Source organism: Heptranchias perlo, chromosome 19 (genome assembly GCF_035084215.1).
Source record: "Heptranchias perlo isolate sHepPer1 chromosome 19, sHepPer1.hap1, whole genome shotgun sequence".
NCBI lineage: Eukaryota > Metazoa > Chordata > Chondrichthyes > Hexanchiformes > Hexanchidae > Heptranchias > Heptranchias perlo.
Window position 1 is genome coordinate 5121915 of NC_090343.1, and position 21237 is coordinate 5143151.

General features: G+C 48.3%; 2 protein-coding genes across 3 annotated transcripts in view; one reads left to right on the plus strand and one right to left on the minus strand.

Moving 5' to 3' along the window:
* The first annotated feature begins 377 nt into the window (after window positions 1-377).
* LOC137335401 (syntaphilin-like) lies at window positions 378-8187 on the plus strand. The gene is made up of 4 exons (XM_068000754.1): window positions 378-418; window positions 1433-1642; window positions 2341-2490; window positions 7078-8187. The coding sequence occupies exons 1-4, from the start codon at window positions 378-380 to the stop codon at window positions 8096-8098; spliced, it is 1422 nt and encodes a 473-aa protein (XP_067856855.1). The 3' UTR covers window positions 8099-8187.
* A 4898-nt stretch (window positions 8188-13085) lies between these two features.
* Window positions 13086-21237, minus strand: part of LOC137335101 (syntenin-1-like) — a 29932-nt gene continuing 21780 nt past the window's right edge. For both annotated transcript variants that reach the window (XM_068000209.1, XM_068000210.1), the window contains exons 7-9: window positions 20675-20846; window positions 15910-16001; window positions 13086-15142 (exon numbers count right to left, since the gene is read on the minus strand). In XM_068000209.1, the coding sequence (XP_067856310.1) occupies window positions 15091-15142; window positions 15910-16001; window positions 20675-20846 (316 nt within the window). In that variant the 3' untranslated portion in view covers window positions 13086-15090. The remainder of the gene's footprint in view (window positions 15143-15909; window positions 16002-20674; window positions 20847-21237) is intronic.

Here is a 21237-nt window from a genome sequence, read left to right on the forward strand (position 1 = left end):
GGCATTAAACAAATTTTTTTTTTTTCATTTTCTTTGAGCACTTCTATTTATTAATTATAAAAATATTGGAGATGGGGGAAAAAAGGCTGTTTGACTGACAGTCAAGAGTCATCCAGTTGGGTGATGAAGAGTCCTTATGCTTTCCAATCGGCCGTGGGAAGGCGGGTCCCATGAGGATGGATGTGTTGGGCAACCAATGGTGGGAGTGTGGGGGTGGGGTAGTTGGAGGCAGGTCGTCATGTGATGAAACCTCCAGCAATACAGTCAACCAGAGTTGGCGACCCCAGCACTCACCAGCTGTGGCTCAGGACAGTCTCTTCATGTGGATCTTACTTTTGTTTTTCAGGACCTCCGTTGGTTCACTACAGCGACCCCCAATGTCAGGATCAGGAAGCAGACGATCTCCAGGACCACGGAGGTACGCACAGCGGTAGCTAGCGCAGATTGTAAAGGTTTCGGTGCAATAGAGAATTGAGAGGTGTCCTGATAGAGGCCTTTAAAATTATGAAGGGGTTTGATAGGGTAGACGTAGAGAAAATGTTTCCTTTTGCGAGGGAGACCAGAACTAGGGGCTATAAATATAAGATAGTCACTAATAAATCCAATAGGGAATTCAGGAGAAACTTCTTTACCCAGAGAGTGGTAAGAATGTGGAACTTGCTACCACAAGGAGTAGTTGAGGCAAATAGCATAGGTGCATTTAAGGTGAAGCTAGATAAGCACATGAGGGAGAAAGGAATAGAAAGTTATCCTGATAAGGTTAGATGAGGTAAAGTGGGAGGAGACGTGTGTGGAGCATAAACACCAGCATTGACCAGTTGGGCCGAATGGCCTATTTCTGTGCTGTACATTCTATGTAAGAGGGCAAATTTATAAAGGCTGCCCAATTTTAACGCTGAGAGAGAGAGAATGCGCACACGCATTATATATATATATATATATATATATATATATATACACTAAGAAAAAGCTGGAATGCTTTTGATGGGAATGCAGCAAATTCCTACACAGTGTATTTCTCCTCTCCACTGTACTGCCAGATTGCATGTGAGTGGGCTGCCCTGCTCCCGGAGGCTGCTCCGCTTACAATGCCGCAGGCTGCTCCAATCTGCACATTTAAGGAGGATCCCGCTGGCCTGGGGACAGGCGTCCGTAACGCCGGCTAAAGTTGCAGTCGGCCAGATGGAGGTGGGATAAGAGTGGGTAAGTTTCCCCCGCTCCATTTTACCTGCCAGTTAAAATCGAGGCTTTTGTCCCTGACTGCCTGCGACCCACTCCCACAATCACAGTCCCTCGAGTGTCCTTATTCGAACTGAATGGTCTGTGTATTTTGTTGCACTCTGCGTTCTAACTGTAAACGCACAACTGGTTTCTGATGCATCATCTTCTTGTCAATGTTTCCCCCCCCCCTCCCTCCCTCCCCCGCCTTTAGTCGTGGCCTCCACGGAAGAAGTGGTTTCTCCTCTCTGTTTAAATCGGCGCTCACCCCGACATCAGCGCAGCAGGAGGCGCAGCCCCTCCTCCAGCCGTCCAGACGCACCTCTCCGCCGGTCGGGCTACGGGACAGCTGCGCCACATCTTCGCTCAGCAGCAGCAGCAACTCCGGCTCCTACAAGGGCAGCGACAGCAGCCCCACCCCCAGGTAAAATTGAAGAGACGCCAGGCCCCTTGCAAGAAGGCAGGTGTTTGGCCCACTCTGAGCCTGCCAACCAGCTCCTGCAGCTTCAGAAATCGGAGCGATCGCAAAAAATTACACAGTGGTGGCTGCGCTTTACACGCTTAACGGAGTCGGCCGTGGCTCAGTGGGTAGCACTCTCACCTCTTGAGTCAGAAGATCGTGGGTTCGATTCCCAATCCGGAGACTTGAGCACATAATCCCAGTGAGACTCCCAGTGCAGTACTGGGGGAGTGCTGTACTGTCAGAGGTGCTGTCTTTGGGATGAGACGTTAAACCGAGTCCCGTCTGCCCTCTCGGGTGGATGTAAAAGATCCCACGGCACTATTTCGAAGAAGAGCATTGGAGTTCTCCCTGATGTCCTGGGGCCAATATTCACTAAAAACAGATTATCTGATCTTTATCACATTGCTGTTTGTGAGAACTTGCTGTGTGCAAATTGGCTGCTGCATTTCCTATACTACAACAGTGACAACAATACTTTATTGGGTGTAAAGCGCTTTGGGATGTCGTGAAAGGCATTAAATAAATGCAAGTCTTTCTTTAATATATGGCTTTCTAGTGTTTAACTTCTCGCAGGTATGACTCTAACTACGATTCAAATCGACCCGGTTGGGGGTCTGCTTCCTCCACTCATCCTTTTTGTTTCTCAACTCGTTTTGCAGACGATCCAGTAAATATTCTTCTTGTAGTGAAAACCATGGGATCAAACCGCCAACGCCAGAGCAGTATCTGACCCCCCTGCAGCAGAAAGAAGTCTCCATCAGGCACCTAAGGGCAAAGCTGAAGGAAACGGAGGAGAAACTGGATGAGAGGTACGGCCAAGTCAGGGATATGGCACGGTTCCACCGTTACAGTCACAGCCCAGCGCTGGTCAGTACAGCATGACCCAGCTGACCAATCCCAACCAGCCTGGCGCTGACCAATCCCAACCAGCCTGGCGCTGACCAATCCCAACCAGCCTGGCGCTGACCAATCCCAACCAGCCTGGCGCTGACCAATCCCAACCAGCCTGGCGCTGACCAATCCCAACCAGCCTGGCGCTGACCAATCCCAACCAGCCTGGCGCTGACCAATCCCAACCAGCCTGGCGCTGACCAATCCCAACCAGCCTGGCGCTGACCAATCCCAACCAGCCTGGCGCTGACCAATCCCAACCAGCCTGGCGCTGACCAATCCCAACCAGCCTGGCGCTGACCAATCCCAACCAGCCTGGCGCTGACCAATCCCAACCAGCCTGGCGCTGACCAATCCCAACCAGCCTGGCGCTGACCAATCCCAACCAGCCTGGCGCTGACCAATCCCAACCAGCCTGGCGCTGACCAATCCCAACCAGCCTGGCGCTGACCAATCCCAACCAGCCTGGCGCTGACCAATCCCAACCAGCCTGGCGCTGACCAATCCCAACCAGCCTGGCGCTGACCAATCCCAACCAGCCTGGCGCTGACCAATCCCAACCAGCCTGGCGCTGACCAATCCCAACCAGCCTGGCGCTGACCAATCCCAACCAGCCTGGCGCTGACCAATCCCAACCAGCCTGGCGCTGACCAATCCCAACCAGCCTGGCGCTGACCAATCCCAACCAGCCTGGCGCTGACCAATCCCAACCAGCCTGGCGCTGACCAATCCCAACCAGCCTGGCGCTGACCAATCCCAACCAGCCTGGCGCTGACCAATCCCAACCAGCCTGGCGCTGACCAATCCCAACCAGCCTGGCGCTGACCAATCCCAACCAGCCTGGCGCTGACCAATCCCAACCAGCCTGGCGCTGACCAATCCCAACCAGCCTGGCGCTGACCAATCCCAACCAGCCTGGCGCTGACCAATCCCAACCAGCCTGGCGCTGACCAATCCCAACCAGCCTGGCGCTGACCAATCCCAACCAGCCTGGCGCTGACCAATCCCAACCAGCCTGGCGCTGACCAATCCCAACCAGCCTGGCGCTGACCAATCCCAACCAGCCTGGCGCTGACCAATCCCAACCAGCCTGGCGCTGACCAATCCCAACCAGCCTGGCGCTGACCCCACATTGACTGCTTCTGCACAGGCTGGTGTTGACAAATCCCCGCTGGCCCAGTACCAACTGATACTGCATGGGCCAGGCACTGACTGACACCACATGGCTCAGACCTGACTGAAGGCACCAACTGATACCTCATGGGCCAGTCATTCCCTGTTCCTCGTAGCATCTTCTGACCTTCGAGAGGAAACAGGGAATTACAAGCTGTTAGTCTACGGAGAAACAATTAGCATCTAATTGACCTCAGGGTTTGCTTCGAAAGAGTTATGCCGGGAATTTCCTCGGAGAATCTCCCGCTCCGCCATCGTAACTTTGGCGGAAACCCTATTCATGCACCTAAGCGGGTTTTCCACTGAACTTTCGTCGGGGTTATGGCGGCAGAGTGGGCGACAGACTAGGGGCTGTGGAAGAGCAAAGGGATTTGGGTGTCCAGGTACACATCGCTAAAAGCTAGTGCACAGGTACAAAAAGCAATCAAAAGGCTAATGGAATGTTGGCCTTTATCTCCAGGGGTCTCGAATACAATGGGGAGGAAGTGATGCTTCATATAGAATCATAGAAGTTACAACATGGAAACAGGCCCTTCGGCCCAACATGTCCATGTCGCCCAGTTTATACCACTAAGCTAGTCCCAATTGCCTGCACTTGGCCCATATCCCTCTATACCCATCTTACCCATGTAACTGTCCAAATGCTTTTTAAAAGACAAAATTGTACCCGCCTCTACTACTGCCTCTGGCAGCTCGTTCCAGACACTCGCCACCCTTTGAGTGAAAAAATTGCCCCTCTGGACCCTTTTGTATCTCTCCCCTCTCACCTTAAATCTATGCCCCCTCGTTATAGACTCCCCTACCTTTGGGAAAAGATTTTGACTATCTACCTTATCTATGCCCCTCATTATTTTATAGACTTCTATAAGATCACCCCTTAACCTCCTACTCTCCAGGGAAAAAAGTCCCAGTCTGTCTAACCTCTCCCTATAAGTCAAACCATCAAGTCCCGGTAGCATCCTAGTAAATCTTTTCTGCACTCTTTCTAGTTTAATAATATCCTTTCTATAATAGGGTGACCAGAACTGTACACAGTACTCCAAGTGTGGCCTCACCAATGCCCTGTACAACTTCAACAAGACATCCCAACTCCTGCATTCAATGTTCTGACCAATGAAACCAAGCATGCCGAATGCCTTCTTCACCACCCTATCCACCTGTGACTCCACTTTCAAGGAGCTATGAACCTGTACTCCCAGATCTCTTTGTTCTATAACTCTTCCCAACGCCCTACCATTAACGGAGTAGGTCCTGGCCCGATTCGATCTACCAAAATGCATCACCTCACATTTATCTAAATTAAACTCCATCTGCCATTCATCGGCCCACTGGCCCAATTTATCAAGATCCCGTTGCAATCCTAGATAACCTTCTTCACTGTCCACAATGCCACCAATCTTGGTGTCATCTGCAAACTTACTAACCATGCCTCCTAAATTCTCATCCAAATCATTAATATAAATAACAAATAACAGCGGACCCAGCACCGATCCCTGAGGCACACCGCTGGACACAGGCATCCAGTTTGAAAAACAACCCTCTACAACCACCCTCTGTCTTCTGTCGTCAAGCCAATTATGTATCCAATTGGCTACCTCACCTTGGATCCCGTGAGATTTAACCTTATGTAACAACCTACCATGCGGTACCTTGTCAAAGGCTTTGCTGAAGTCCATGTAGGCCACGTCTACTGCACAGCCCTCATCTATCTTCTTGGTTACCCCTTCAAAAAACTCAATCAAATTCGTGAGACATGATTTTCCTCTCTCAAAACCATGCTGACTGTTCCTAATTAGTCCCTGCCTCTCCAAATGCCTGTAGATCCTGTCCCTCAGAATACCCTCTAACAACTTACCTACTACAGATGTCAGGCTCACCGGTTTGTAGTTTCCAGGCTTTTCCCTGCCGCCCTTCTTAAACAAAGGCACAACATTTGCTACCCTCCAATCTGCAGGCACCTCACCTGTAGCGGTGGATGATTCAAATATCTCTGCTAGGGGACCCGCAATTTCCTCCCTAACCTCCCATAACGTCCTGGGATACATTTCATCAGGTCCCGGAGATTTATCTACCTTGATGCGCGTTAAGACTTCCAGCACCTCCCTCTCTGTAATATATACACTCCTCAAGACATCACTATTTATTTCCCCAAGTTCCCTAACATCCATGCCTTTCTCAACCGTAAATACCGATGTGAAATATTCATTCAGGATCTCACCCATCTCTTGTGGTTCCACACATAGATGACCTTGTTGATCCTTAAGAGGCCCTACTCTCTCCCTAGTTACTCTTTTGCCCTTTATGTATTTGTAGAAGCTCTTTGGATTCTCCTTTGCCTTATCTGCCAAAGCAATCTCATGTCCCCTTTTTGCCCTCCTGATTTCTCTCTTAACTCTACTCCGGCAATCTCTATACTCTTCAAGGGATCCACTTGATCCCAGCTGCCTATGCATGTCATATGCCTCCTTCTTATTTTTGACTAGGACCTCAATCTCCTGAGTCATCCAAGGTTCCCTACTTCTACCAGCCTTGCCCTTCACTTTATAAGGAATGTGCTTACCCTGAACCCTGGTTAACACACTTTTGAAAGCCTCCCACTTACCAGACGTCCCTTTGCCTGCCAACAGACTCTCCCAATCAACTTCTGAAAGTTCCTGTCTAATACCATCAAAATTGGCCTTTCTCCAATTTAGAATTTTAACTTTTGTACAGTTGTACAGAGCCTCGGTCAGACCCCATCTGGATACTGCGTTCAGTTTTGGGCACCGCACCTCAGGAAGGATACATTGGCCTTGGAGGGTGTACAGTGCAGATTCACCAGAATGATACTGGGGCTTAAAGGGTTAAATTATAAACTTAGCTTGTATTCTCTTGAGTTGAGAAGGTTGAGGGATGATCTGATCGAGGTATTTGAAATGATCAAGGGATTCAGTAGGTTAGATACAGAACAACTATTTCTTCTGGTGGGGAAATCCAGAACAAGGGAGCACAATCTTAAAATTAGAGCTAGGCCCTTCAGGAGTGAAATCAGGAAGCACTTCTTTACACAAAGGTTAGTGGAAATCTTGAACTTTCTCACCCCCAAAAGGCCGTGGATTTTGGGGGTCAGTGGAAATTTTCAAGACTGAGATCGTTAGAGTTCTTTTGGGCACGGGATCGAGGGATTATGGACCAAAGGCGGGTAAATGAAGTTGAGATACAGATTAACCATGATCTAATTGAATGGCGAACAGGTCCGAGGGGCTGAATGGCCTCCTCATGTTACTATGAAAGTTAAAGATTGTTTCGGCAGATAATCGGTAACTGACTTGTCGTCCCTATGGTTTTCACAGGGTGGGGGAGGTGGAGGACCTGAAATCGCAACTCTCCAGAATGCAGGAGGACTGGATCGAGGAAGAGTGCCACCGTGTGGAGGCTCAACTCTCGCTGAAGGAGGCCAGGAAGGAGATCAAGCAGCTGAAGCAGGTGATCGACACAGTGAAGAACAACCTGGTGGAGAAGGATAAAGGCATCCAGAAGTACTTCATTGACATTAACATTCAGAACAAGAAGCTGGAGACCTTGCTGCACAGCATGGAGCTGGCCCAGGACGGTGCTTCCACGTCTGACGGTGGCTCTCTGGCCAAGTCCCTGACCCGCAGCTCCACCTACACCAAGCTCAGCGAGCAGGGGGCCGAGTTCCAGACGGCCGACAGCAGGGGTTTCCCCGACCGCGGCTCTCTCTCCTCCGGGATCGATCGTGTGGCCAGCGGGGCATCTTTAACCGGGAGGTCCGAACCGCGCACGCCCGGGGGAATCGTCCGTGATCCTGCGGGCGGGAGCCAGATGAGTGCTGTCCGGGAGCAGGGCATCCAGACTGACCTCTCTGCCCGTGAATCCGACTTGGAAGCGATAGCGGAGAAGGTCCTGAAGTCCAACGCCTGCAGCCCGAGCGGCCCCACCTCCCTCCGGACCCCGGAGGCGGAGAACCCGGGACCCCTACCCGACTATCAGACTCTTGAGAGCTTCAGCGGGACGCTGGATCTGAGGCCGACCGACTCCCGCTCGGCCCCTGCAGGAGCGGCGGCTGGGACCCCCGGAGCAGGAGACTCCGATCCTGGCCAGCCCGGGACTAGCGCGGTGGACCAAGCTACCGGCCAGGTTGCCCACTGGAGCCGCTATTACATCGTGGACCTGCTGGCGGTGACTGTGCCGGCCGTCCCCACCGTCGCCTGGATCGTCAGCACCCAGCGAGGCAGCTCCCAGCCGCTCTACAACATCGGCGTGCTGCTGCGCAGCTGCTGTGTCGTCGCTCTGCAGTCCCTGCGCCGATTGAGCACCAACGCAACTTCCCCTCGCCACCCTCCGTCCTAGCCCGGCCATCCGCCGTTCTCTCTTTCCCCCCCCCCACCTCAACCCTCTCCTGTAATTCCCCTCCATCCCTTCACCGGGAGGCACAAAGTTGTACCATTCCCACCCACAGAATCAGCTGTTTGCACTGCATTAACAAACCATCGATACATACATATATATACAAATGAAAGAAATACGCCCCCAGAGATGTCCCAGTATTTGAAGTCTGGGACTTTATGCTGCATTGCATGGCTGTGAAACACCCAATGCATCAGATACTCCTGGGACCATCTCCAATGCACTTCAAAGACTCCATATTTTGGTGTTATCCTTATTTAAAGAAAAAGTATTAATGTTTTTCACATTTCCATCAGCAACACGCTTTGCGAAATGCCACTTTCACTCCCGCTATCAGATGCAATGTAAAATTCGCTAAGTGTAATAACTTCATTCCTTTTTCAGTTGGAAGGTGAGGGCTCAGTTCTAGTTCTCTCAGAGCTGTTCTGGATGTTCAACAATCTCATATAACCGTGGCCCTAGTCCAACAGGTGTCGAAGAATCTCTCTACCATCACAGTAAATAGCCCGTCCTCTTCCTGATTTATGTGGCGCCAACTGGATTGATTATTTATTATTTATTTATTTATATATAAGCATGTACTTCTGTGAAGTTTTTGCAGGTGAGGTGTACTACTGCAAGGAAGTGGAAAAGGAGCTTTCTTGTGTTTCTAGCACCCAGATCAGTTCCCATGTGATTAAATACTAGGGTAAATTCACCAATCGGCACTCAAAGGGAGATCAGATTGCGTCCAACATTGTCCCTCAGCTCCGAAACTCCCCACCACAGCAGTCACTCTGCCCCCTCTTTGACTCAGATTGTCAGCTAGTGCCGGATTAGCAGTAGCTGGTCTCAGAGCTGCATTGAGACTCGCCAAACTCATTTCACGTTGGACCCCTACCGGGGCTTAAAGGGTTAAATTACAAGGTCAGGTTGCGTAAACTTGGCTTGTATTCCCTTGAGTATAGAAGATTGAGGAGTGAGTTGATGACGGTGTTTAAAATGATTAAAAGATTTCATAGGGTAGATACAGAGAAACTATTTCCTCTGGTGGGGGAGTCCAGAACAAGGGGACACAATCTTAAAATTAGAGCTAGGAAATCAGGAATCATTTCTTCACTCAAAGGGTAGTAGAAATCTGGAATTCTCTCCCCCAAAACGCTGTGGATGCTGGAAGTCCATTGGAGCTCTCAAGATTGAGGGATAGATTCTTATTTCATAGAATTTACAGCAACAGGCCATTCGACCCATCTAACCCTATCAACATATCCTTCTATTCCTTTCTCCCTCGTGTTTATCTAGCTTTCCCCTTATGCTATTCGCCTCAATTGCTTCATGTTGTAGCAAGTTCCACATTCTAACCACTCTCTGGGTAAAGAAGCTTCTCCTGAATTCCTTATTGGATTTATTAGTGACTATCTTATATTTATGACCTCTAGTCTTGGTCTCCCCCACAAGTGGAAACATTTCTCTATGTCTACTCTATCAAACCCCTTCAAAATTTTAAAGACCCCTATTAGGTCACCCCTCAGTCTTTTCTACTAGGTAAGGGTATCAAGGGATGTGGAGCAACAGCGGGTAAATGGGGTTAAGGTACAAATCAGCTATGCTCCAATTGAATGGCAGAGCAGGTCCGAAGGGCTGAATGGCCTCTTCCTGTTCCTTACAGCCAGCAGAAGGGGAACACTGTCATCGAATCAGTCTGGGTGGATTTAAGCTCATACCCAAGATTTAAAGACCAGTGTCTAACCCGTTTCATCACCCAGTCACCCTTCCTCAGATCCAGATTTTAAAAGCTAAGGATTTATTTCCCAATTCTTTCCCGTGGACCATTTCACAGAATGTTGCCACAATCCCTGACCAGCAAACCCACCACCGTTTAAACTGGTGCTAAACAAAAATAATTTTTAACATAAATACTCAAGAGACCAACTCTTCTGAGAACATGTGACTTGGCCTTACCCAGTGCCAAGCCTAGCAGCCAAGAAATGTCCCAGCTTCAATCCCTGCGCTGAGTTAACTGATCTCAGTTGGGTTACTGGTAAAGGGACTACAATTAGCCTAATGACGTGGGGATAGGGAGGGGGGAAAATCAGCCATGGGCCTGGATCCTTATCAGTATGCAGCGTCCCTTGGTGGACAGGTCACGGATTGAGGGGGGGGGTCACATGATCGGACTCTGCTTTGACCCCCCCCCCAAAATGGTTGAATGGCCTGCCGAGACTCAAAGTCCAGGCCGTACACAGAGAACGGGCGCTTGAGTGAAGTAGTGGGGATTGGCTCAGGCATTTGTGCAACTGGAACCCAAGCAAGATTCGGTGGCTTCGGAGAGGAGGGGAGAAAATCTGAAACACTGGATCATTAGTCCCTTTAATAACAATCTTAAATAGTGGGATGCCTGTCAAGAGTGAGAGCGCAAAAATTAAAACACTCCAGAAAGCAGAATGGGTGAGTGGACCCATTCACTTAATAAATTCAGGACAGTTGCACAGAGGCATCCAGCAAGGGACTTCCGCAAACGGGGGCCAGAGATTACATATTTCTAATTTACAAGCTAGAAAATCTCTCTTTGCAGTGGGTCATGTGTAGTGGGTGTAGAATGTTCTTTTGAAACATCCAAAGAGAGGAGGGGTTGCTCTTTAAACAAATTAATCGCTGTTTTAAGATATTGGAAGGTAATTGCATTTTCTACATTTCCGCTCTAATGTTTTTTCTTTAATTAATTTTCGGGATGTGGGCGTCGCTGGCAAGGCCTGCATTTATTGCATGCTTTCCTAGTTGCCCTGAGAAGGAGGTTGTGGTGGGCGGTCTTCCTGGACTGTTGGCAGTGCCTGTGGCGATGGTGCTCGGTAACAAGATGCCGGGATATCGAGCCAGTTCACGGTGAAGAACAATGCCCAGGTCGGGATGGTGCGTGGCTTGGAGGTAATGGCGTTCCCGTTGACGAATGACAGGTTGCTGCTGGAGCGGTCTCACCTCAGATTCCGTATGAAAGAGGGTCCCCAGCGTGTTCGTTGCCAGCACTTTTCCTCCTCCCGCTCGGTGTAAACACTAGGCAGGGGTGTCGTGCTCTGGAACCCTGGTGGACTTGCCAGAAACACGGCCGTGGTTGTCTCGTCCGACGATGTCTTCGTTTTGTGTCTGTGACCGTGTTGGAGTCGTTGTGCGTGACCCTGACCACGAGGCTTGACCCTTGCTGCGGAGCAGGCTGATACCCGAACCCATTACAGTATCACAGGTGATCGAGAGGCTTCATTCTCTACCGAGTTCCGTTGATCGCCTGTACCAATCGAGGTGAACTGTATGCGAAATAAAACACCTTGTGTAATCACTGCAGAAAAAATCCAAGGAACCTGAAATAGCGACAGAAAATGCTGGAATTGCACAACGTGCTCCCTCAGCCTGTGAGAAGGGAGGTTAACCGACAGCTCTGGCTCCACCTCCTCCCTCCCCCCCCCTCTTTTACTTCATTGAGCTTATCCACTGACCGCTTCAGCAGTGGGACCGAGAGGGTCGCAGGTTCGATCACCAGTATGATCTCAGCTGGGAGTTGGCCTAAAGAAAAGAACTTGCATTTATATAGCGTCGTTCACGACCTCAGGACATCCCCAAGTGCTTTACAGCCAATGAAGTACTTTTTGAAGTGTAGTCACTGTTGTAATGTAGGGAACGCAGCAGCCAATTTGCGCACAGCAAGCTCGGACAAACAGCAATGGGATAATTATCAGATCATTTGTCTTAGTGATGTTGGTTGAGGGATAAATATTGGCCAGGATACCGGGGAGAACTCCCCTGCTCTTAGTGCCGAGATCTTTTATGTCCACCTTAGGGTGCCGACGGGGCCTCGGTTCATCCGAAAGATGGCACCTCTGACCGTGCAGCACTCCCTCAGTACTACACTGGGAGTGTCAGCCTAGCTTATGTGGTCAAGCCTGGCCAAGTGCTGCATTAATGTTAAATTCCTTATTTCCAATTATTTGATGTTTCCATCCATCCAAGTTAATGGTGCCAAGGGAGCTTCATCTCTAACGCACACGGTACCTACCTGGATCTGCTCAATGCTGACATTGGTGGGGTGGATTTTATCCTAACCCGCCCGTCGGGAAACTGACAGGATCAGGTGGAATGCAGGTTTTACACCCTGCCCGATACTTTAACCCGCTGCTCACACCAGAGCCATTGGGAAAAGCTGTGTCACCTGTACCCAGGGTCTGATCAAGGTCTTTGCCCTCTTTGTCTGTCTCCTAACAGAGTACAGCAGAGCTGTGTGTATACGGGGAGGGAGCAGAGAAAGGTGTACATCTGTATGTGTACGTGTACATCTGCGTGTGTGTCTGTCTTAACAGAGGAGGTTTGAGGGGGGCGTATGGCCTACTCCTGCTCCTATTTCTTTGTGTGGCTGGGGGGTCTCATCCAGTGCCTATGGCCCATGATTCAGGCAATAAAGTGTCAGGAAATGGAAAATATTTGAGTCAGCCAGTACTGAAATAAGGCCGCTCTGACAGTCTATGCCTCTTCCACTCACACTTGCTGTAACCATGACAAGGCTGGGACCCAGATACACCAAGTCCTGGGCTACACTGCCAGTATTCGCAGGGCTTTGAGAGAGGCAGAGCCTCTGGGTCAAGGGCACAGAATTCCCATGTCCTTAGCCGCAAGGACCCAGGCCTTGAGGCCGGTAAAAGCTGAATGCCATGAAGTAACAAGACACGGGCCTCAGGCTGGAAAGATTCAATCCAGGAAAGTGGCCTTGACCCCTGATTTTGGCGGCGGGGAGAGGGGGGGGTCGGGTCAGGTCATCTGCTACAAAACCCACCCTACGTTAGAGGTGCGATATTAATGCCAGTTGTTGCTGATTTATCAGCTGAGCTCAGTTGCCAGTACACCCTGGGCTACATCACCACATGGCTCGTTCCTGCGCTACACGAAGAAAAACGCAAGCTCCTGAGAGTCCGTTCAACATGAAGTGATTTTAATGATTAATATTGCACTTTTATCAGTCACGTTTGAGGATCACAAGGAAATTGAAGCAGATTTGCAAGGTTAGCCACTTCAAACGGTGACGAGGTCACAAACCCTTTGCCGAGAGCTTGTGGGTCAATTTTTTTTGGCGAAAACGCAAAAACGGGCTGTCGATTCACAATCGCACGTTTTTGCGTTATCTCCCAAAGCCGATTTCACTCTCCACCCCGCCTTGTGTCTGTAGAAAAGGCATGCTTAGAACTGAATTGATTCTGAACATCAGTGAATCCCGAGTGCTGAATATCATTAAGTGCAGAGACAGGTCATAAAAACAAGTAAAATTGGCACCGCTGTCTTGTGTTGTAAGAGTTGCACTCATACTACTTAGAGTTTAACGATTATAAAGCAGCTGTGAAAACAAAACTCTTCCTGCAGAATTTGGTGCTAACTGAGGATGTTTTATTTTAAAATAGTGCAAAATCTAGGAGGGATGATGGGATTTTACCAACCAAAAGCATTGAAGAGCACCTCCAAGTAGCCAGAAGGATCTCTCTCAGTGCAAATTTAACCCATACACGGTCACAACAGACTCTACACCAAGAGGCTAATTCATCGATCGGACAGGCCTGGCGAGGAGTGGTGTTCGCAGGGGCGGTAGACGGGAAATTGTGGGGCCAACGGCCTTTGATGTTTCCATCCATCCGAATTAATGGTGCCAAGGGAGCTTCATCTCTAACCCACTCGATACCTGCCTGAATCTGCTCGATGCTGACATTGGGGGGTGGGGGGGTGGATTTTATCCTAACCCGCCTATCAGGAAACTGACAGGATTGGGTGGAATGCAGGTTTTACACCTCGCCCGATAACAATCTCCATTGATTTCAAATCGGGCGGGGTGTAAAACCAGCGGTGTGCCCGATCCCGGCAGTTTCTCGACGGGCGAGTTTGGTTAAAATTGCCCCCTGGATGTGCAAATCGGGAAAAAGAGTCTTGTTCCCTAGCACAAAAAGTCACCAACTTTAACAGAAAACATAACCCCAGTGGCTCTTCCCCTGGTTTTGTTGTGTGAATGATTGTGATCTTTCTCTGTCACCTACGTCTGCCTCCCCGCGATGGGTAGCTGGGGATCAGCAGTTCTAAGAGTTCTCCCATCGGATGAGGAGATACTGAAGTTGTGATACCCCTGTGCTAAACAAAGTTTACATAAATAAAATGCTGGAAATGCTCAGCAAGTGAGGCAGCATCTGTAGAGAAAGAAACAGAGTTAAGGTTTCAGGTCGATGACCCTTCGTCAGAACTGGAGTTTACATTCTCGTTCTGCTTAAAATGTGCAAAAAGAGCCAGTGAAACCAAACTGTGCCTGGTGCAGACACTCAGAGTATTTACTGTCTGCTCAGAAATGGTTTAAGTGGGGCCTTGGCTTTCAAATTTAATTCCCCCCCCCAATTGACCAATAGCTGTTGACCCTGACCAATGGCTGGGCTCCAGTTGTGGTTTCTTTGCTGTGATAAGGTCATGTGATATAATTTCTGTGTTCTGACTGGTGACCTGTCAGCCAATGACCAAGGCCACTGGTTTACAATATACCATATTCCAATTTTGTTACATGGGATTCCAAGAATTTTTACAATCTTTAGTGGCTCTCGGTCCATGATCGACCCGCAGACCAATGCCCTCTCTCGACAATTTGAAGGATCTATTTTGCCCATAATTACATCACCCTATAGAACGCACATTGAGAGTTCAATCCCAAGAAGGTTTAAACAAGGCGGAGAGTTTCACAGGATAGGGGCTAGTCATAGGGAATTATACAATAAAGAGTAAAATATTAATAAACCCCCCCCCCCATCAGAAATCGACATGTCAGCACAATATATGTGTGAGAAAAGAGCTGAACTGAAATCCAACTGCTTATTTCAGGTGAGATCGCAGACTGGTCAGTTCCACGTTGGACCGTTGTTGGAACTTGGGAGAGAATCCTGCAGAAACTGCTCTTACACCTCAGGGGTGGAGTGATCCATCAGGGACACAAGGCCCGAGGACATCCTGTAGGAAGAACAAACATGTGGTCAGATCCGGGCAACATCTACAAACAGCAAACAACTTGCATTTATATAGCGCCTTTAACGTAGTAAAACGTCACAAAGCGGTTCACAGGGTCGTTATCAGACAGACATTGACACCGTGCCAAAGGAGACATTAGGACAGGTGATAAAATGCTAGGTTAAAGAGGTAGGTTTTAAGGAGGGTCTTAAAAAGGGGAATAGAAAGGCGGAGAGGGTTAAGGAGGTAATTCCAGAGCCTAGGGCCTATGCAGCTGAAGGCACGGACACCAATGGTTGGGCAAAGGAAGTGGGGGATGCACAAGAGGTCAGAATTGGAGGAGCACAGAGATCTCGAAAGGTTGTAGGGCTGGAGGAAGTTACAGAGATAGGGAGTGGCGAGGCCATGGAGGGATTTGAACACGTGGATTAGAATTTTTTAAATCGAGGCGATGCACAGGGATGATGGGTGAACCAGATTTGGTACGAGTTAGGATACGGGCAGCAGAGTTTTGGATGAGCTCAAGTTTATAGCCTCCAGAACAGCATCGTCAAACCAGAGTCATTGAAAAGCAGTGTCCAGTCATGGAATCTCCCCTTCCCATCCCCCCTCCCCATCCCACCCCACCCCCTGTTCCTCAACACGCCACCCCTGCTTCTCCCCATAAGTGGGGCTCGAACCCACGACTTTCTGACTCGGAGGCGAGAGTGCTACCCACTGAGGCACGGCAGAATTCGAGTGTTTGCATCAGATGCATCTCATTTGCTTACTTCTTCACCATGTGCTCATAGATAACAGTCGGCATTACGGTGACAGTGATTGTGGTCCCAGCAGTGGCCAAGATGTCAGCAACCTGTGTGTCCTGTAAAATAAGAGGAACAACTGTGAATAAATCAGTTATAAATGTAATATATATATATATATACCCAAGTCACGTCACCTTCACCTTATAAATTGCAGCTATTGAAAAGGATAGAGAAGAGCAACCAGGAAGGATAGAGAAGAGCAACCAGGTTGATTGGAGGGATGGGATCATGAGGAGCAATTATGTAAATTGGGCATTTTCTCACTGGAAAAGAAAAGGCTGAGAGGTGATAGGATTGCTTTTTTTGGGTTGCTAAAGGGACTAAATAGTGTTGACCATGACAAGCTCTTTCACCTCGTCAAGAACAGTAGACCCAGAGGACACGGCCTGCGCTTGAAGGGGGGGGGGGGGGGGACAATTCAAAACTAATCTACAAAAACAATATTTCAGTGAACGAGTGGTCAATCAATGGAACAGGCTCCCTAGAGAGTTAGTATCGATTCATTCAAATGCAAATTAGGTAGATTTCTTTCAGAAAATAACATTTTGGGATATGGTACATCAACAATTTGAATCTAAAGTGTAACGTGCATTGGGAGGAACAGGTGACTTTGGACCTACGGGCCCAGAAATAAGTCTGGTACCGTTTTTTGGGTCCACTGTCGGGACGACCAGCTTGAGCCTGAACCGAGGGGCAGTGATGGATGGAAATTGGCCGATCGGGATTCCTGTGGAGTTGGGGCAGAATTCCTGCTCCTCCTGGCTCCATGGGTGTTTTTTTTTTAAAAAAACAAAAAAAAGTTTACTTTTTGAAAACTTAACTGGAGTTGGTGGCCATGGGGGTTGCTGAACAATCCTGAGGTGTCGGGTCTTGCCAACGAATTTCTCGATGGGTTCCTTCAACAGGTGTTTATATATTTAAACAGCCTAATGACTGATTTAGGCACCCCACGAATTTAGCAGCGGGACCAACGCCTGTGCAGATTGGACGCAGACCGTCCCCACTGATAAATTGGTTTGCTTTATGCCCGATAAAAGGGGGGAATGTATCCCAATTGCTGCCCCATGGTTCCCAAAGATTTCCCCGCCACTGGAGGGTTTCCTTGCCAAGGAATAGACCTTTCGGAATCAGACACGAAATCTCTGCCGATGGCCTAGTGACTAAACGCACTGCCTGGTGTAGCAGCGAAGCATAAAATGCTGGAAGGTTCCAGGTTCAACCCTCATTACCTTGGCTGGTAGGGGTGGCACCATCGAATTCAGCACCCCAGGGTGGGGGAGGATATTCAGTCAGGGTTTCTACTCCAATGACTCCCGCTGGAAAATTCACGGGTGTCTGGGCGTCAGCTGAGGACTAGGTGCGAGGTTGGCCACGGTAATCATGACAACACTCGTTGTCCAGACTCGCACATGAAGAAAGGTATTACAATCACAGAATCTTACAGCACACAAGGCCATTCAACCCATCGTGTCTGTGCCGGCTCTTTGAAAGAGCTATCAAATTAGTCCCACCCTCCTGCTCTTTCCCCATAGCCCTGCAAATTTTTCCTTTTCAAGTATTTATCCAATTCCCTTTCGAAAGTTACTATTGAATCTGCTTCCACCGCCCTTTCAGGCGGCGTATTCCAGATCATAACAACTCACAGTATAAAAATTTACTCCGCATCTCCCCCCTGGATTTTTTTGCCAATTATCTTAAATCCGTGTCCTCTGGTTACCGACCCTCCTGCCAGTAGAAACAGTTTCTCCCTATCTACTCTATTAAAACCCCTAATAATTTTGAGCAGCTCTATTAAATCTCCCCTTAACCATCTCTAGTCTCTCCAACAAGGACAGCCTGCACCTGCGGAAGGGTCAGCACCTTCAGGAGAGGGAAGAAAATCAGTAAGTAACATTTCCCTCTTTCCCCACCCAAGTAAATGAGGCCCCCTAAATTCTGCACTATGTTCCTCTTAGTTTCTATAAATCTCTTTGCTTATAAATAAAAAATTGTGTGGAAGTGAATCTGCGGGCTCGATGTTGTTTAATAAAAACAACTTTACCCAGTTAACAGGATCAATAAAAACCTGCAGAACTTCCCACAGAAAATGAGAAAACAGAGCAACTGGGAAAATTCAGCCTTCGATCAAGGAAAAGATCAAGTTAATGAAAGCTGGTTTGCCCCTTGGACTCTCTCAATCCCAACAAAGTCAGGCTATGGGCTAGTTATTCTCCTGTTCTTTGCCTTGTTAAATCCAATAAAGGGCCTCCCATTATTACATCGAGTCTACAGGGCAGAAACAGCCATTGGCCCAAGTAATCTATGCTGGCATTTATGCTCCACACAAGCCCCCTCCCTCCCTCCTTCATCTACCCTTATCAGCACACCCTTCTATTCCTTTCTCCTTCATGTACTTATCTAGCTTCCCCTTAAATGCATCTAAGCTATTCGCCTCAACTACTCCACGTGGTAGCGAGTTCCACATTCTAACCACTCTCTGGTTAAAGAAGTTTCTCCTGAATTCCCTATTGGATTTATCTTACATTGATGACCCCTAGTTTTGGTCTCCCCCACAAGTGGAAACACCTTCTCTATGTCTATCCTATCAAACCCTTTCATAATCTTATAAAGACCTCTATCAGGTCTCCCCTCAACCTTCTCTAGAGGAAAGAGCCTCAGCCTTTGCCGATAAGGATATCCCAGTTTCCATCTCCATACCCCAGTCATAGAATCATAGAAACTTTACGGCACAGGAGGCCATTCGGCCCATTGTGTCCGCGCCGGCCGAAAATGAGCCACCCAACCTAATCCCACTTTGCAGCACTTGGTCCGTAGCCCTGTAGGTTACGGCACTTCAGGTGCACATCCAAGTACTTTTTAAATGAGTTGAGGGTTTCTGCCTCTACCACCCTTTCAGGCAGTGAGTTCCAGACCCCCCACCACCCTCAGTGAAAAAAATTTTCCTCGGCTCCCCTCTAATCCTTCTACCAATCACTTTAAATCTATGCCCCCTGGTTATTGACCTCTCTGCTAAAAGGGAAATAGGTCCTTCCTATCCACTCTATCTAGGCCCCTCATAATTTTGTATACCTCAATTAAATCACCCCTCAGTCTCCTCTGTTCCAAAGAAAACAACCCCAGCCTATCCAATCTTTCCTCATAGCTAAAATTCTCCAGTCCTGGCAACATCCTCATAAATCTCCTCTGTACCCTCTATAGTGCAATTACATCCTTCCTGGAATGTGACCAGAACTGTATGCAGTACTCAAGCTGTGGCCTAATTAGTGTTTTATACAGTTCCAGCATAACCTCCCTGCTTTTATATTCTATGCCTCAGCTAATAAAGGAATACGCCTTCTTAACCACCTTATCTACCTGTCCTGCTATCTTCAGGGATTCGTGGACATGCACTCCAAGGTCCCTCACTTCCTCTACACCTTTCAGTATCCTCCCATTTATTGTGTATTTCCTTGTCTTGTTTGCCCTTCCCAAATGCATTACCTCACACTTCTCCGGATTGAATTCCATTTGTCACTTTTCTGCCCACCTGACCAGTCCATTGATATCTTCCTGCAGTCTACAGCTTTCCTCCTCACTATCAACCACACAGCCAATTTTTATATCATCTGCAAACTTCTTAATCATGCCCCCTACATTTTAAGTCCAAATCATTAATGTACACCACAAAAAGCAAGGGGCCTAGTACTGAGCCCTGTGGAACCCTGCTGGAAACAGCCTTCCAGTCACAAAAACACCTGTCGACCATTAACCTTTGCTTCCCGCCACTGAGCCAATTTTGGATTCAACTTGCCTCTTTCCCTTGGATCCCATGGGCTTGTACTTTTTTGACCAGTCTGCCATGTGGGACCTTGTCAAAAGCCTTGCTGAAATCTATGTTTACTTCATCAAACATCAAAGTCATTAACCTACATGACTACATCAAAGTCATTATTAATCTGCCCTTTCTCTTTCCAAATACTGTGTTGGATTTAGTGAATTATTTGTCGTGGATATTCAGACGTTGCACCAATAGCTTTCTGCCACTAGATGTCACCTTCAGTACAACCCCTGAATTCTACAATGGCAAGCTCCTTCCAGTTGGCCGTGCAGTGACATTTATAAATGATTCTGTGTAGGTTGCTGAGCAGCACATTCGATCTTTCCTGTGCCATAGGAAATGTTATTCAGCAACTAAATAGGATATGCGTCATTGGCACAAGAATAGTGGACAGAAGCAGACAGAGAGTAGAGGGTCAAAGGGGTCGAGTCAGCCCCGCTGTGGCATCGCAGCACCACCTACTGAAGGAAACAGAAAAGGCAAGTGCACCGCCAAACAGCAGTGACTCACCAGGCGTCCCAGGGTGGGGACACTTTAATCGGTAATCTAGGTTTCCTGTTTCTCTTACTGCGCACACAGTTGCTGGGTCTGTGCAAAAACTGCAGTTCTTACAGACAAAAGCAAACTATGCTGGCAATCTGAATTAAAAAAACAGAAAATGCTGGATAAAACCCAAGTTACACAGACCGTGTATACTGAGTTTAATATAGTTTCAGTGCGACATGCTGTCATTACGCATTGCTTGCAGTTATTACAGATTTTAATTATTATTACAGATTCTGGAGGATATTACAATTACTGGGATTATTACAGGTTCTATATAAACTGCATTTGATGTAGTTTCTGGGTGAACTGCGATTATTGATACCCTTAAAGGTTCTGGGTAAACAGAGATTGTGGATTGTCTCTCACCTTCAGTCCGATGATGTTCTGGCCGTTGATCTCACAGATATTGTGGTCAGTCAGTAAGCCGTTCCTGGCTGCGGAGCTTTCTTTCACGATGGAGGTGATTTTTCCACGTTTGTAGATGAACCCAACGTGGCCGGTGCTGTCCTTATGCATCGTGATCGTTCGCTGGAATGGCCTTGGAAGAGAGAGGGAAAAAAAAATCATTAAAAACGTTAGAATAATCTGGGTCTACAAACAGCATAGAAAGAACCCCCCTTCCCCAATCATAGGAACATAGGAATTGATAGTTGAAAAATGACCAAGGTCCATTTGCTTCTCCTTCTCCCATCCTGGTAGTCGCCTGATATGGTGATAATGGAGTTGTTGACTAATCACAGCAATCAATCTCCATCAACTAGTCTCCAACAGACCCAGACATGAGGTGAGGAAAACCCCCCAGTGGTAGAGAGCTTTGGGAACCATAGGTCCAAAATCATCTGTTCCTCCCAAGCCTGTTACAAGCACGAGGTGGAACTGCAACTCAGGAAAATCTTAGAACTGAAATAAAATCACCCAAGACCGTGAGG